The sequence below is a fragment of the Condylostylus longicornis genome, unplaced genomic scaffold (genome assembly GCF_029603195.1).
Source record: "Condylostylus longicornis isolate FDR11 unplaced genomic scaffold, ASM2960319v2 ptg000005l, whole genome shotgun sequence".
NCBI lineage: Eukaryota > Metazoa > Arthropoda > Insecta > Diptera > Dolichopodidae > Condylostylus > Condylostylus longicornis.
In genome coordinates, this window is record NW_026577974.1 from 6,572,041 (window position 1) to 6,587,016 (window position 14,976).

At 21.1% G+C, this 14,976-nt stretch overlaps 2 protein-coding genes across 2 annotated transcripts in view; one reads left to right on the top strand and one right to left on the bottom strand.

The window, feature by feature from the left end:
• The window catches only part of LOC129616251 (probable WRKY transcription factor protein 1), a 128,035-nt gene that overhangs the window by 8,545 nt on the left and 104,514 nt on the right, over positions 1–14,976 (top strand). The gene's annotated exons all lie outside the window — the stretch shown is intronic.
• Positions 1,353–6,961, bottom strand: LOC129616284 (putative hydroxypyruvate isomerase). The gene is made up of 4 exons (XM_055531866.1): positions 6,674–6,961; positions 3,056–3,167; positions 2,358–2,533; positions 1,353–1,757 (listed from the first exon to the last, which is right to left on the bottom strand). The coding sequence occupies exons 1-4, from the start codon at positions 6,897–6,899 to the stop codon at positions 1,450–1,452; spliced, it is 822 nt and encodes a 273-aa protein (XP_055387841.1). The 5' UTR covers positions 6,900–6,961; the 3' UTR covers positions 1,353–1,449.

The window sequence follows — 14,976 nt, forward strand, 5'->3', positions numbered from 1 at the left end:
ATCTTATGTATATAAATTTAGATATGCATTGTATTATTAAATATACTTGTATATTACTTACTTATATTGCAATTATGTATATGAGTTTTGTTAAGAAACGTGTCAAAAAAAAATTTTTTTTTATTTAACCATTAATCAAATATTTTTATTTTTCGAATAATATTTTTTTTTTCTTTAATGAAAAAAAAAAAGAAAATAAGTAAGTAAATATATTATGCAGTCTTTCAAACGAGTAGAAAAAATTAATTAATTTCATATTTTCTTAGAAGGGCAATCTTGAAAATTAATTTGAAAAGTTTTAAGAATTTCTTGTGATTTGCAGCTTACAATTCTAGTTTTGTATTTAAAGCGTTCTTTATAACCATTAATTATAATGTTGTGAAGTAAACTAAGTGACTACCATTAGTGAGTTTTTTTAAATTTGATTCTAATTGCTGGAATCAGCTGAAATTGATATTTGATATTATTTACTTTGTTCTTATTATGTATATCTTTTTAATTTACTTAATGAAATTCAAATTTTTATTAGATTTCGATAAGGATTCTAGTAAATAATGCGGCAACAACAGAATATTTATTTGAGTATTATTAATTCTTTTATTCCAATATTGAGCACTGGTGCACATTAATACCTATAGGAGACATATATTGTAAAGAAGAAATTAATTTTAGAAATAATCTGTTTACTATTAAGTAATTGAAGCTCAAATTAAAATTAATTATTCATTAAAAATAGTTATATATATATAAGTATCATAAGAAGTTTTATAAAAATGAACCATTAATGGGCAATATAAATTTTAAAATACAACAATGAATAATTAAAATTTTAATAAAATCATAGTTATTTGAATTACGAATGAATAATACTATTCCAAAAATCATTTTAGGAAATCTGAATATCACAGAGCATCCTACTAATATATTACTTCTTAGATAGTCCTAATTATAATTAAATTATTTGATATTATACAACGTCTTAGTTTACAATTCAAATAAAATATTTTACTTGCTTATTTTCCGAATTATTTTCTTTAATTACATATTAATACTTTGCACAAGCAAATCAAAATTTATAGCACTTGATAATTTACTTAAATATTTAAAAAAAAAAAATATATAATAAATTTATTTTAGTATATACAATTACAATGTCAAGTACTAAGTGTAATAATTTCCCTAATCTAATCTTAAATTTATTTTTTATATACTTATTTAAATAAAAAATAAAAATATTAAGTATAAAAATTTTATTTTATATAACGGCCATTAACAGTAATAATATAATAATATTTGTAAATTTTTTGTATATATATATATTAAATATTTAAATAAAATGAAAAAAAAGAAGCTAAATTTATTAACTCTCTTTTAATTCAACCACAAATAACAAATAAGTATCTATTTATGTAGTATATTTTACATTTGAAAATATGCAAAAAAAAAAATTCATAATTTAAAACCATATTGAGTTATCCAATTTAAACCATGGCTTGTACCATCTTTTGGTTTATATTCACAACCAATCCAACCTCTATAGCCAGAATTTTTAATAATATCAAAAATATATTCATAATTTAATTCACCAAATGCATTTGGTTCATTTCTATTTGGTACTTGAGCAATTTGAAAATGTCCAATAATTGGCATTAATTCTTTAATTGAATTTGTAACATCACCCTGAATATGTTGTAAATGATATAAATCAACCATTAATTTTAAATATGGACTATCAATTTCTTTAATAACATCAACAGCTAAAATTAAATAAAAAAAAAAATATTTTATTTGTAATAATTTATTATTTGTAATTATTATTTGTAATAATTTAGTTTCATTTTACACAAAATTAAAATTCCATAAAATAAATTTTTAAAAAATTAGAGGATTTTCGATAATTACGAAATGCACGGAAAATTCTAATTTAAATCTTAAAAGTCTTTCCACATATACTTACAAATCTGCAGAAATTGAATAATTTTTACTTTTATAGATTTCTAAAATAATCGAGTCGAATTCTTGAATATCCAACATTTTTCTATTTTATTCTTTTGTCTAATTGTTGTATTAAATAATATGTTTGCAGTATTTAGTTATAAAAAAACTGTGCTATTCGAATATGCAGTTTTGCAGATTTTACAGTTTTGATTTATTGAACGCGCTTGATATTAAGACTTAAATTAGAACTGCATTTTCGGATTATTAATCCCTTTATATTAAATTAAATAAACTAGTAAACAATTTATTTACAGATAAAAATTTTAAAATTTATGCTTAACACAATTCTCATTCTATTTTTTGAATTTTATAATTAAAAAAATCTTTTTAATTTCTAATTCTATTTTGGTCTATTATACCTGTTTTATAATTATTTAAAAAATAATCTGGTACAGCATAACCATTTATTGGTTCAATTAAACCTAAAATTTTTTCTTTTTCCAAATGTTCAACAGCAAATTTTAAATTTTTTATATAAGTTTTTAAATGTTTTTCACGTGATTCATTTTTAACTTTGCCGGACATCAAATGAATTCTAAAATTAAAAAAAAATAAAATTTAATATATGTACATATTTTAAAAATATTATAATAAATAATTGATTTAATACTATTTTATATAATATTAGTAAATTCTTTAAAGGTATTGTAAAAATAATGAGATCTACTTGAATTAGAATCAAATGGAGGAAATTATTTAACCTTAAGCAAATTAATTGGTTTAACATAAGACGTTTGTATTCAATTAACTGATTCAATCATCTGATCCAATTAAGTGATTCAATATAGTTTGTTTTACAAAATTTACTATCTAAAGACATCTAAATAATTATTGGTTTTGTAAATTTCTTTAACAAATGGCTAATCATTATAGACTTTCAAATTCACAATAGTCAAATTTTATTTTTTATATATACATGTCTATTTGAAATTACTATAAATTATTCGAATTAAACTATAATTATGATTCCATGCTGCAAAGATATTCCACCTTACTTATTTTTTTTACAGAATCTAAAACAAAAATAAATGTAGGTATATAACTATATTTAAATTACTTATGACAATTTAATTTTTTAGCCAATGCAATTGTATCTAAAAAATGTTGTTGGAATGTATTTTCAAGGTTGGGTAATGATGTTGATCCAAATGCTGTGTCTGGTTCACTACCTACAATATAAAAAAATCAAAAAAAAAATCATATATTATTTATAATTTATAAGTGATATGTTGATATACATATACATATATATACTTAAATAAATTTTATAGTCTTCATAATTTAATTAAATTTATGAAATTTATAATTTTAAATTAAATAGGAATTAAAAAAACAATAATAAGAATAAATAAAATAAAAATGTTTAACTACTATGTTATGATTGTGGTTTTAACCATAACTACTTTTATTACTTTTATATTTTGAGTGGTTTTTATATGATTTAAATGTACCTAACTACTGTGAATTTAATAAAAAAATTCATAATAATGCAAAAATGTCGGAAGTAACTTGTAAGGTAGTAAGTGTAGTAGGAAATGAATAATAATTAAATATGGTTTTGAATAATCGGATAAACCTATATCGGGTTACCTACATTATATGAGTAATTTCTTAATATTACAAAAATTTTTATTCTAATTAGATTACCTTTTATTTAAAAAATTAATTGTTGTACCTATACATAAATTTTTTTTAATTAATCATTTAAAAGTCACGATTCTTAAACAGTAATTAATTGCATTATATTATAATAATTTATATAACGATTACATAATGATATACGGCAACAATATGGTATTAAGAATAAGTGTTATACAATATAAAATTGTATGGAAAACAATTTTTTTTAAGTATAAATATTCTAAAATTTTTATAAAGTATAAAAATATTGAGTAAACTAATGGAAACCTCAAATAATATTGCCGATTTATATAAATTAATATAACAATTATACGTTATACCTATACATAATTATTATATTAATTTCATTATACATACACTTGTAATATTTAAATAATTTTATCAGATTCTTAACTAAAATAATTATTCTGAATAATTACTTTATGGCTACTACTACATTTTATTATTGTAAGGATTCGGACTTGGCACAGTACTTTTCTTCAAATACAATTAATGTCGGGCTATTGCCAAGCAAGCATTTTTCTTTCCTAAAACTTTAACTGCATTAATTATTTATAAAAATTACCCTAAATTGCCAAATATTCTTAAATCACAAAAAAATTATATCTAAGCTACCTAATCGAAAATTTAAAAATAACTTTATCAGCACTTGAATTAAAAACTCTTAATGCAATATGCAAAAGTAATTAATTTTCAATATTATGAAAAAAAAAAAACAAAATTTCATGGCCCACTTGAAAAATATTTACAATTTAAAATTTTCATTATCGCATAACGAGAAAAATTTTAACGCATTCGCAATACTCTTACTGTCCCTTTAAAATACACAATTATAATTATGCTGATTGACGTGTAAAATAATAATCAGTCAAAAAAAAAGAGAGTCAGTTTTCTCTTCTCAATTTATTAATATGAACAAAATAACGGTATTTAATTCGCTTCAATTTTAATAAATTCACTTTTACACAACATAAATAAACAATACATACATACATATTGTATTATTATACAAAATATAACATTAACAGATCACATGTTATATTTTAACATTTTTAATAGTTATTGGTATGAAGGTGATACATGAATTTTATATGATTTTATTGCATATCATATGAAATTTAACTGTTATTCAAAATGTACATACCATATACATATTATGTATGTATGTATGTATGTATATTTAATAATCATTAAAGCGATATGTAAATATTTAAAATTTTAAATGAATTAAAATAAAATGTGTTTAAAGTATTACACATAAATTAGGTATTGAATCGAAAAAATCAAGGTAAATTGAAAATTAAATTATATTGGAACAAAAAAAAAAACAAAAATCAATTAAATTTTTCAAATCAAGTACTTATGTACCACAATAAGGTTTCAAATCAATATTCAAATGTGGATTCTATAAATAAGTACCTATAAATTTTTTATTAGAAAATCTAGCCTTCAAACTTATTATTGTTGCACGTTTGATTTAAATTCATACACGTTTGATATATGTAGGTATGCACATACATATGTATGTATTGCACTTGCTTTCTCTCTTACTGGCACACTTATTAAATAAAAGATGTTCATTTAACTCAATAAATATTCTTGTAGCTTCTACAAAAAATTTCAATTAAGAAATTATGGGAATTCCCGGAAAAAATTTACAAATCAAATATGTATTTAGGTACATGTGAACTTAAAATTTAAAGTTTATTAATCATTATATAAGTTGGACAATAGAAAAATAAATTCAAAACGAAATGTGTTTGTATGTATGAACACCAACTGTATTTACTTATTTTCAATTAAATTATTTACACAATTGTAATTAGGTACCAAATTTCAATTTAATTAAAAATCGAATTGATTTTTTTCACCAGTGTTCATGTTTGCTTATAATAAAAATGTGTAAAACGCCTACAAATACAAGAGTATGTACGTATGCATGTGTGTAGTTGATATTTAAACAAAATTTCCGAAAAAAATAAAAATAAAATCAATTGTGCTTTTACTATCCAAAATTTTGTAACATTTCAAATTTCTAAAATAATTCACCTTTTACATATTTATTGAGAATTTCATACGGTTGTAAAATTCACCATACAAAATAAATACAAATGTACATATCTATGTATGTATATATAAATATTTTTCTAAAATAACATAATAACATTCATTCTATATCTATGTATAAATGTTAATTATGTATAAGCTTAGATTCATTTTTATGTAAATATTATATAACTATACTCGTATGTATGTAGGTACCTACATACGTACAATACGTATACATAAATTTGATTCTCAACAAGTTATTAAAAATACTTATGTACGTTTGTATGTCAGTGCATACATGTGTAACATATATTCCACTTGAATTTAAGTGATCCACTTAAAAAGTAAGTGATCGCCTAAATTATGTAAAAGCTATTCACTTATGCAATTATTTTCGTATGCAATTTTGAATTTCACTCAGTTTTAAAACAATGCTAACAGAAATCAAATTAAAGTTTTACTGCACACACACACACACGCATGCCAACACATCTTGTATGCCTATGTACACATTAAATGCATACGAAAAGTTTAATGACCTACATTCAAGTAGGTAAAATATTATTATGCATATCCATACATACATACATACATAAATATTACATTTTATTTAAAATCACTGAGTATAAAATTTTACTGTCATTTTATTTATTCTTGAAAAAACAAAAATAAGAAATCTAGCTAACCTTGAAAATTTTAAAAATTTTTGAGAGATAAAAAAACAAAATGTTTACGAAAACAACAATTAAAAAATAATTTAATATAGCTTTATATGTATAGACATATGTATGTATGTATGTAAATATATTTTCATAATTTTATTCAAATAATGGGAGTGTTATTTTTATTTATTTTAAAGAAAAAAAACAACAGATGATATGAACTTTAAAATTCCAAAAAAAAAAAATTATCAAAAAATTATTTATGTATGTATGTATATGTATACATATGTATGTGAATACCACAAATTATAATAAAAACTTACCCAATTTAATATTCATTAAAACCAATTCCAAATTTGTTTCATTTTTAGTTTTAATAAGATCATCTAATGATATTTTATCTGGATATGAAATTTCAATACCTCTGAAACCAGCTTGTTTAGCCATATATAAACGTTCCAAATATGGTGCATTATTTTCAGCAAATAAAAAATTTAAATTTGCACAAAATTTCAAAATCATATTCCGTACTTTATTATTTAAACTCATTCAAAACTGATAATGAACTGACGACGACGACGACGACTGACTGACTGCTTGAGTAACAAAAAAAAAATTAATTAATATGGAAGCTCTAATTAAAATGGAAAAGAAGAAAACAAAATAATTAAAAAAAAAATTTTTCTTTTCTTCTCTCTTTAATATTTTTATTCTTTTCCAAATTAAATGCAGAATAAAATTATTATTAACCCTAAAATTTAATGGAGTCACACAGAATAGCAATAGGAATAAAATGAAATAGTTATTTGTTGCACGCAAGTAAATTAAATACTGCTCTTAATTTTATAAAAAATTCACCTTTAAAATAAAATAATTTCTCTCTCTCTCAAAAAAAATTGTCTCTCAGAAATATTTATTTTCTTTTTTTGCTGTCAAGTTTTAGTTTATTCAACAAAATTGTGTTTTAATTTAATTCAATTTCAATTCTCTTCTCCAGTCCTCTTGCTAATTATTGCCTTCATATTATACTTTGCTGTCATGTTCATGTCTATTCTCTTTATTTAGTAAAGAAAATTTAATATTTGAAAAGAGAGACACAGAATGACAGAAATAAATGTTTTCTTTTTGTTTTTGTTGAATTATAAGAGAATTCGATTTGAAAATTGAAATATAAAATTTATTTTTTCTTTTTCACATATTTTGTTTCTTTAAAGGTTATTTGAAAGTTTTAATGTTAAAACAGGCTAGATATATAAACAATATTATATGTATGTATAAAAAATAATAAATAATTGAATTGCTATATACTATAGTAAACAAAATAATATTTATGAACTTTAATTTTCTTCTATAATAATAATTGTAAAATGCCGGTGCCGGCTATTGAATAAATAATAAAGAAGACAATAATTGCTGTTGTACAATTATTGTACAAAACAGTAAGAATGAAAAATTTTTCTCTTTTTGTATTTTTATTTATGCTTTTTTTTTAGAATTAATACATATAAAGTATTTTGACAACATTTTAAAAGAAAAACGAGGAATTCAAAATGTTTGAAATATAAAAAAACTGGCATGACAATATATAATACATAAAATAATAATTGGTATTGTTATGTGTAGTACAATTATCATGACGATAATAAAATATTCTTAATAACAATTTTGATAACAATTTTGATAATAATTTTTTTTTCTTAACGGGGTCAGGTGCAAGTGTACTCTTTTAGAATTAGATGGCAGTAATTACGAGTATCACTGTTTTGTATTCTTTTCATTTTTGTGTTACAATATAGTGAACTGATAGTAGTATTGTTTAATTTACTGTTATGATAATAAAAAAAAGTAATTAAAATTGAAATAATTTGTTAATTGTAAAAAATTATGAACAAAATTTTTGTTTCAAATTTTCAAAAAGACCTTATTATTGCAATATTGAATTTATAACAGTTTAATAATTATTGTAATACCTACATACTTGTAAATTAGTGCCTCTTAATTGTCAAATTAACTTAACTGTTATCAATATTCTTAATTATAATACAACATTACACGCACACAAATTCTATGTATTTTTAATATTTACTGATATAAAGTTGTTTATAAATATTAAAATTATCTTTTAATTAAATTGATAATTAAATCTAATTTATTATTAATAAATTTTAAAATTTAATTCATATAATGTAGGTATTTATAACCTACATTATATGAATATAACTAACCTATATATTTATATAGGTATTTATAAATAATTTTAATTACCTTATCACGTATTTATGTTAATACGTCATTTATGTGGTTAAGTATGTCACACATTCTGTCACACATGTGCTATGTATTCAAAATACTCTACAGAATATGTGACCCGTTGAACTCTATGTGCTACATTAATTTATTAGCGTCTGCCTCCGAAAATTTTAATACCGTTTTATAATTACGTTGGTTCACACTTATGAATAGTTTTCCAATAAGTAATTGAGAATACCAGAAATCCAAACTCTTTTTAATTTAGTTTTTTCTTATTTGGCGTCATATTGTACGCGTCAATTCCAAAATATTATCAATTAGATTGACAATAGTAAGCGTTATGTTGTTCAAACTTGTAAGATTTATTGTACTTTAGCAGCTATCTTTATGATTATAATCGTATTTATGTTTCACTTAGTATACAAAAACGAAAACATGAACGCTAGTAAACTAGATTAAATGAATATTTTTGTCATATCACTTTATTATCGGAAATAATTTTTTATTTGTTTTTTTTTCTTTGTCATTTTGACAATTTGAAATTATTTTTATTTCTTTTTATTTAATCATATTTAATATCATTCTAAAATAAACCACAGGGGGGCGCCCACATTATTATTTAAGTTTAGAATTAAAAATTTGAATATTAAATTTCCTTTCTTTGCAATTAGTGCTAATTTCAAATGAAAGCGTAAATTTAGTACAAAACATCTTAAGTTGTTTGCTATGTAAGTATTCTTAATTTATTTGTTGTTGTATAAAAAAAAAAAGTAAATACAAAATGTGCTATTTTTTTGTTAAATTCTCAACTATAATAAAATTGCATATTAAATTGAAATTAAATTCTACTTTAAAATTATGTGATAAAATGGGAAGTTAAGAAGTTGTAGCGGATATTTAATATTTTATTTAGATTTTATTGTGTCGCGACATAGTTTAAGTACTAAATTTTGACATTATTCTTTTCTGTTATATTGGTAATTGAAATATTGTTGAAGTAAATTATTGTTCGTAAAGTGTATAAATATAAAATAATCTAGGTAGTCTACAAATATTGCATGATGACAACATGAATATAACAATTTGTATGACAACCTAGTGTAAACACCGATTGCAAGAGCAATAACAATTTCTTTTAGCGCTAAGACAGATATGCAAATTATAGTTTTACAATTACCGCTTAATTGTAAAAACGTTGCGGGCACATCTACGTAACTTAAGTAATGTGTCTTGCGTAGCATTTTGACATTTTGAAATATGTTCAATTCTTATATTTAATGTTTTCAAAACATAAGTTAAAATTTTTGTAGATCTAAATTATTACAATATATAAAATTTAATATATACATAAATTACAACTTCCAGTTAGTAAAAAATTTCAAAATTTATTAAGAATAAATGGTCGGTAATGTAAAAGACCTAAATTATTTAATTGATACAAAATTTTAAGTAAAATCTTCTTAATTATTTATGAATTTATGTGTATGTAATTATTTGACATATATTGTGTGTATATACACAATCATACTTATAAAGTGTGTTATACTTCATAAGAATCACAAGTTGTCGTTTAAATCTAAAAAAATATATTAAGTTATAATTGTAAATACTAATCGGTATTAATGATTATGTTGAAAAAAAAACCCTTGTATTACTGAAAAAATTTGAGTGGATGTGCGAAGACAAAATTCATGTGCACATATTAACTAATTTACTTATTAATTGCAAATGTCACACTGACATTTTGAGTGAGTGTTTTGTGAATGAGAAATAAGCATGAATTCTCAATTGCTAAATATGAAATTTAAAATTTTTGTGTAAACTTATACGTAAGTAATTGTAGTTTTAAAGTTGCTGTCAAATAATTTTTATTGGAGCCCTTTTATAATTTAATTTTTTTTTTCGATTTTTAATGGATCCATCCATGTATTATAATTGATATTTCAAATTTAGCCTTAGTTATAATTTCGAATGCATATTTAATATTAATTTTATAAATATTTTTTAAACTCATTAATTAAAAGTATGCTTTCATTCATACTCCAATACGCACTAAAAATAATTGCATTGCATCGGAATGGTCAACATTTTTTAATGAAAAGATAAAAAGCGAAAATTAAAAGAAAAATTTTTTTTTTTGTGAATACGATCGCGATGACATAATAAATGAAAATAATATTCTTTTATAATCAAAATGAATTAGAATAAGTCTCTTCTCTTAAATGACATAATAAAAAAACAATGTGAGTATATTATTCACACACACACACACTCACATGTATAACGTAGATTGCATATCCGTCATAATATAAATTTTATGTAAATCACAATGATCTCCACTAAATATACATAATAAAATGAATGCACTTTATAGTCCGACAACAACTTACGACGTAGGTATTAAAATTTAAACAAGAATATTATTCATGATTATTACTCTTATATAAGTGTGTATGTACGTTATACATGTACGGAAATTTCATTTTTTATTGTTGATGAGTGTTGTTTCCTTGATTAGCGTTAAAATTAAAAATATTATATAAAGTATTCTTTTCATTATGTGGGTTCAAAATGTTTAATTTTTAGGTCATAGCGAAAAACTTCAAAAGCGAAAATATACAAAGATATCTATCTAATATTAAATCACTAATTAATTTAAAGAGAAAAAATTTTAACTAAAAAAATAATAGGTACGAGTATATGTAAATTTTTAGGTTAATAATTTTGATTAGATTTTTAAGTTCAAAATTCTATTACGACCTCTAAATAAATCAAATGCATTTGTTTGATTTCATATTATAAATTAATCAATTTGTATGATCATACAAAATGGTTTTGCTTCCTTAAAAATATTTTCAATTTTCAGCGAAAATATTTATTCTAAACTATTATTGCTGCAATTTTGACAATTTCGAATTCTATAGTACATTTTATAATACTAGAATCAGAAAAAAATTTTTCCAATGCAACATTTCATACATATATATACAGTATATGTATGAGCATTAAATAATTTGTCATTACAACAAGTTTGATTTATACTTATTTAACAAATTTTAACTGTAAGAAGTATTAAATAAGAATTGAATTATGTTATACGCATATTATATTAAATTTAATTTTGTGTATTTAAGAATTTGTAAGAGACATCTAACTGCTGGTTAATTAGAATTAATTTAAATAGAGGCAAAATTACGTTAAACAACAAATACAATGTGGACAATACAAAAAATTTTGCTTTCAACAAAGCACAGTACGCATTAAAAGTCTTCAATTATCTTTACAATTACTTAGAAAATAATTTTCAAATTTTGTTCCATATTATTTGTTAATAATTAAATTAAAGCTTTTAATTCACAATAATTAAGTATTCAATTGTAACGTCATTAAACTCTCTTTTTTTTTTTCTTACAATAACAATTTAATTCCCCTTAAACTAAAATTATATTAAAATTTTATTGTGACAATAAAAAAAACATTAATTTTTATGACAATTAATTAGAAATAAAAAAAAAATTAAAAAAAAAATTTCTCTCATAGTACTTTTATTGTGCTTGTGCATAACTCTTAATTGAATTATTTTTTTCTTCTATTTATTTTGCATCCTATACTTTAAACTACGTGTAAACACACCTCTCGGCTTTAATATCTAATCAGAGAAAAATTCAATACAAAAAAAAAAAAAACAATTTCACTTTCTCTCATAATTTCCTTTTTTTTCCCATTTCTTCTCATCTAATAACAATAAAACAATAACAATATAATAATAATTATTTTTATTGCATTTGTACTGTCATAATATTATTTTTATATTATTATTATTATTAATAGAGTAATAATTAAATTTGTGATAATTAATAGCACACAATTTGTATATACTTATATAATTTTATTATAGAGAGCCTCAAAACACAAGTTCTTATTTAAAATAAATTAGTGTTTTCAATACAGTGTTGAAATTCGGTAATATTTTTCTTAAATATTTCTTAACTTAAAACTAATTATTTTATAATATTAAATTAATTATTAATATATAAAATATAACAATAATTACTGGGTATATTTTACAATGAGAGCCAATAAATTAATAATATTCCAAAATTTTTAATATCTCTGGGAATTATTTTTTGTTTGAGTACAGCAAGCAACATAACAAAACAAAAAAGCTATAAATATATAACTACATAGTTTGTATAACAGTTGCATGAAAACATGTTGAAAACATTAAATAATATTAAACAATGTCCCAATAGTTAAAACAAAATAAAATAACTACTTACATATTTTTGTGAGAATTAGAAAGGTAAAAAATAAAATTTTTTTTTTTTTAAATAATGGGATAGTTTGATTATTTTGCAATGAACCTTCATTAATCAATTGAATTTGTATGTATATAAATGTTATACTGCATTAATATAGTTAAAATTTTTATACATACATTCCTACAAAATGTTGTATGTCGTTTTTTTTTATGTCGTATAGTTTTGTGCAAAATATACAAAAAATTTTTTGTTTTGAAAGTCATTAAATTTGTTAATTTTCTAAAATTTATAAAAGTTTATTGACCATTTAGTTTATTTGTCGCAATAAAAAAAACAAATTTGCAATAGATGCTTTCAACAACAGTGTTGTAATACAAAATACTAAATAAGTAATTAAAAAAGTGTTAGTGTTAAAATTTTTATTGCCTTGAAGGTATGGATAGATGATAGATTAATTAATTTTATTTATTTAAATATTTTATGTAAAATAATAAAATTTTGGATAATTGACAGGAAATAATTAATATTTTAGTGAAAATTATAAAAAAAAATAATAGAAATTTGTATAAAATTTCAATAAAAATTTCGAAATAAAAAATTCAATAGACATTTTGTATGTTATACATGTATCATACAAAATGTATGATGATTGATAATAAAAGTTTTGTACATTATTAAATGTGTACATATTCGTATGTATGTAATTAAACGATTGTTTAAAGATATGACATAAATGTCATTTAAATGAGAAATTGCAATTGAAAATAAAAAAAAAAAATATTGATTTTTTAATTTAAAATTGAAGAAGTTGAAGAAATTAACACGTTGGATACGTTTTTAATGAAAAATGAAATACAGAACGTTTCCTAATATTTCTGTCATCTATGTATGTACATACATATTAAATAGACAGTTTGACATATATCGGTTTTTAATATCGTAACACATGTTATACGCAATCCTGAAATACATATAAAATTAGAAGCTTAGGCAAACATACAATTTTTAATTTTCAAATTAGAGCTTGCTTGTAAATTTATAAAAAAAGAAAATACAAACTGTTTGATTGCTTAATTGCATACGATCAAATAGTTGCATGTTGTGCACGTTTGAATATAAACCTATGAAATATAATACAATAAAAGTTCAATAAAAATTTTGAAATAAAAAATTCAATAGACATTTTGTATGTTATACATGTATCATACAATATGTATGATGATTAACTAAACTAAAAATTACATGTCCGCCTGGGCTTTTAAAATATCGAATATTTTTACGTTGTTAAAATGATTTTACGATATACGAAAATAATTTTACGATATTATAAAGATTTTACGATATACACAAATAATATTCTTCTTTCTATACAACTAATTCAATAACTGGAAATAATAAACATAAAACTGAAAAAAAAATACACAATTTCAATTTATCGAATTTATCGAACATAAATAAGCATGTATGTATATGTACTTCAATATTATAAATATTTAATTACTGATAATTTCAATTTATTTATTTATTTAAATGCTGGCATTGATACTTTATAAAATTCTCTATGTAATATATTCACCATTTTCTATTATTATTATTATTAATGTAAATCTACACTATTAAAAAAATTAAGTACATAAAAAGAAATTAAGCAACAAAATTTACTCTATAATTGCACATTCAATAATTTCTGTGTAACTTCAATGTCAAATGAATAAATTTCAAGTAATTTTATATTTTTGATTACATATTTATATTTTGTTCGCTTTTCAACATGAGTTGAAAATTGTTCAAGGTGAGTTCATTTACTGGATACGATAAAATTTCGATATTCTTATTCTTTAATGTTCTGACACATTTCAAGTCAAGTTTTACTCTCATTCAATTTTTCTCAGTTTATTCAAGAATTAAGAGAAAAATTTCAGAATTACAATATAGATTTAGTAATTTTTGAGTTTGTTAATTAATTTCTTCAACAATAATTTAAAAATTAATTTTTTCTCAGTGTAGTAGATATAAACAATTTTATTTCCAGAAAAATTATTATCAAACATAATATTTTTTATTTAAAGAACATAAAATAATAATAATAAGAAAATGAAAAGTAAAATGGACTA

Bases quoted from the DNA above. Each gene is read 5' to 3' on its own strand.
- LOC129616284 (XM_055531866.1), bottom strand. From the start codon at position 6,899: ATGAGTTTAAATAATAAAGTACGGAATATGATTTTGAAATTTTGTGCA. The intron at 2,534-3,055 runs GTAATTTAAATA...TTTTAATTTTAG, and splicing joins AAAAAATTAAATTGTCATAA to AATTCATTTGATGTCCGGCA. The intron at 1,758-2,357 runs GTATAATAGACC...ATTTAATTTTAG, and splicing joins TTTAAATAATTATAAAACAG to CTGTTGATGTTATTAAAGAA.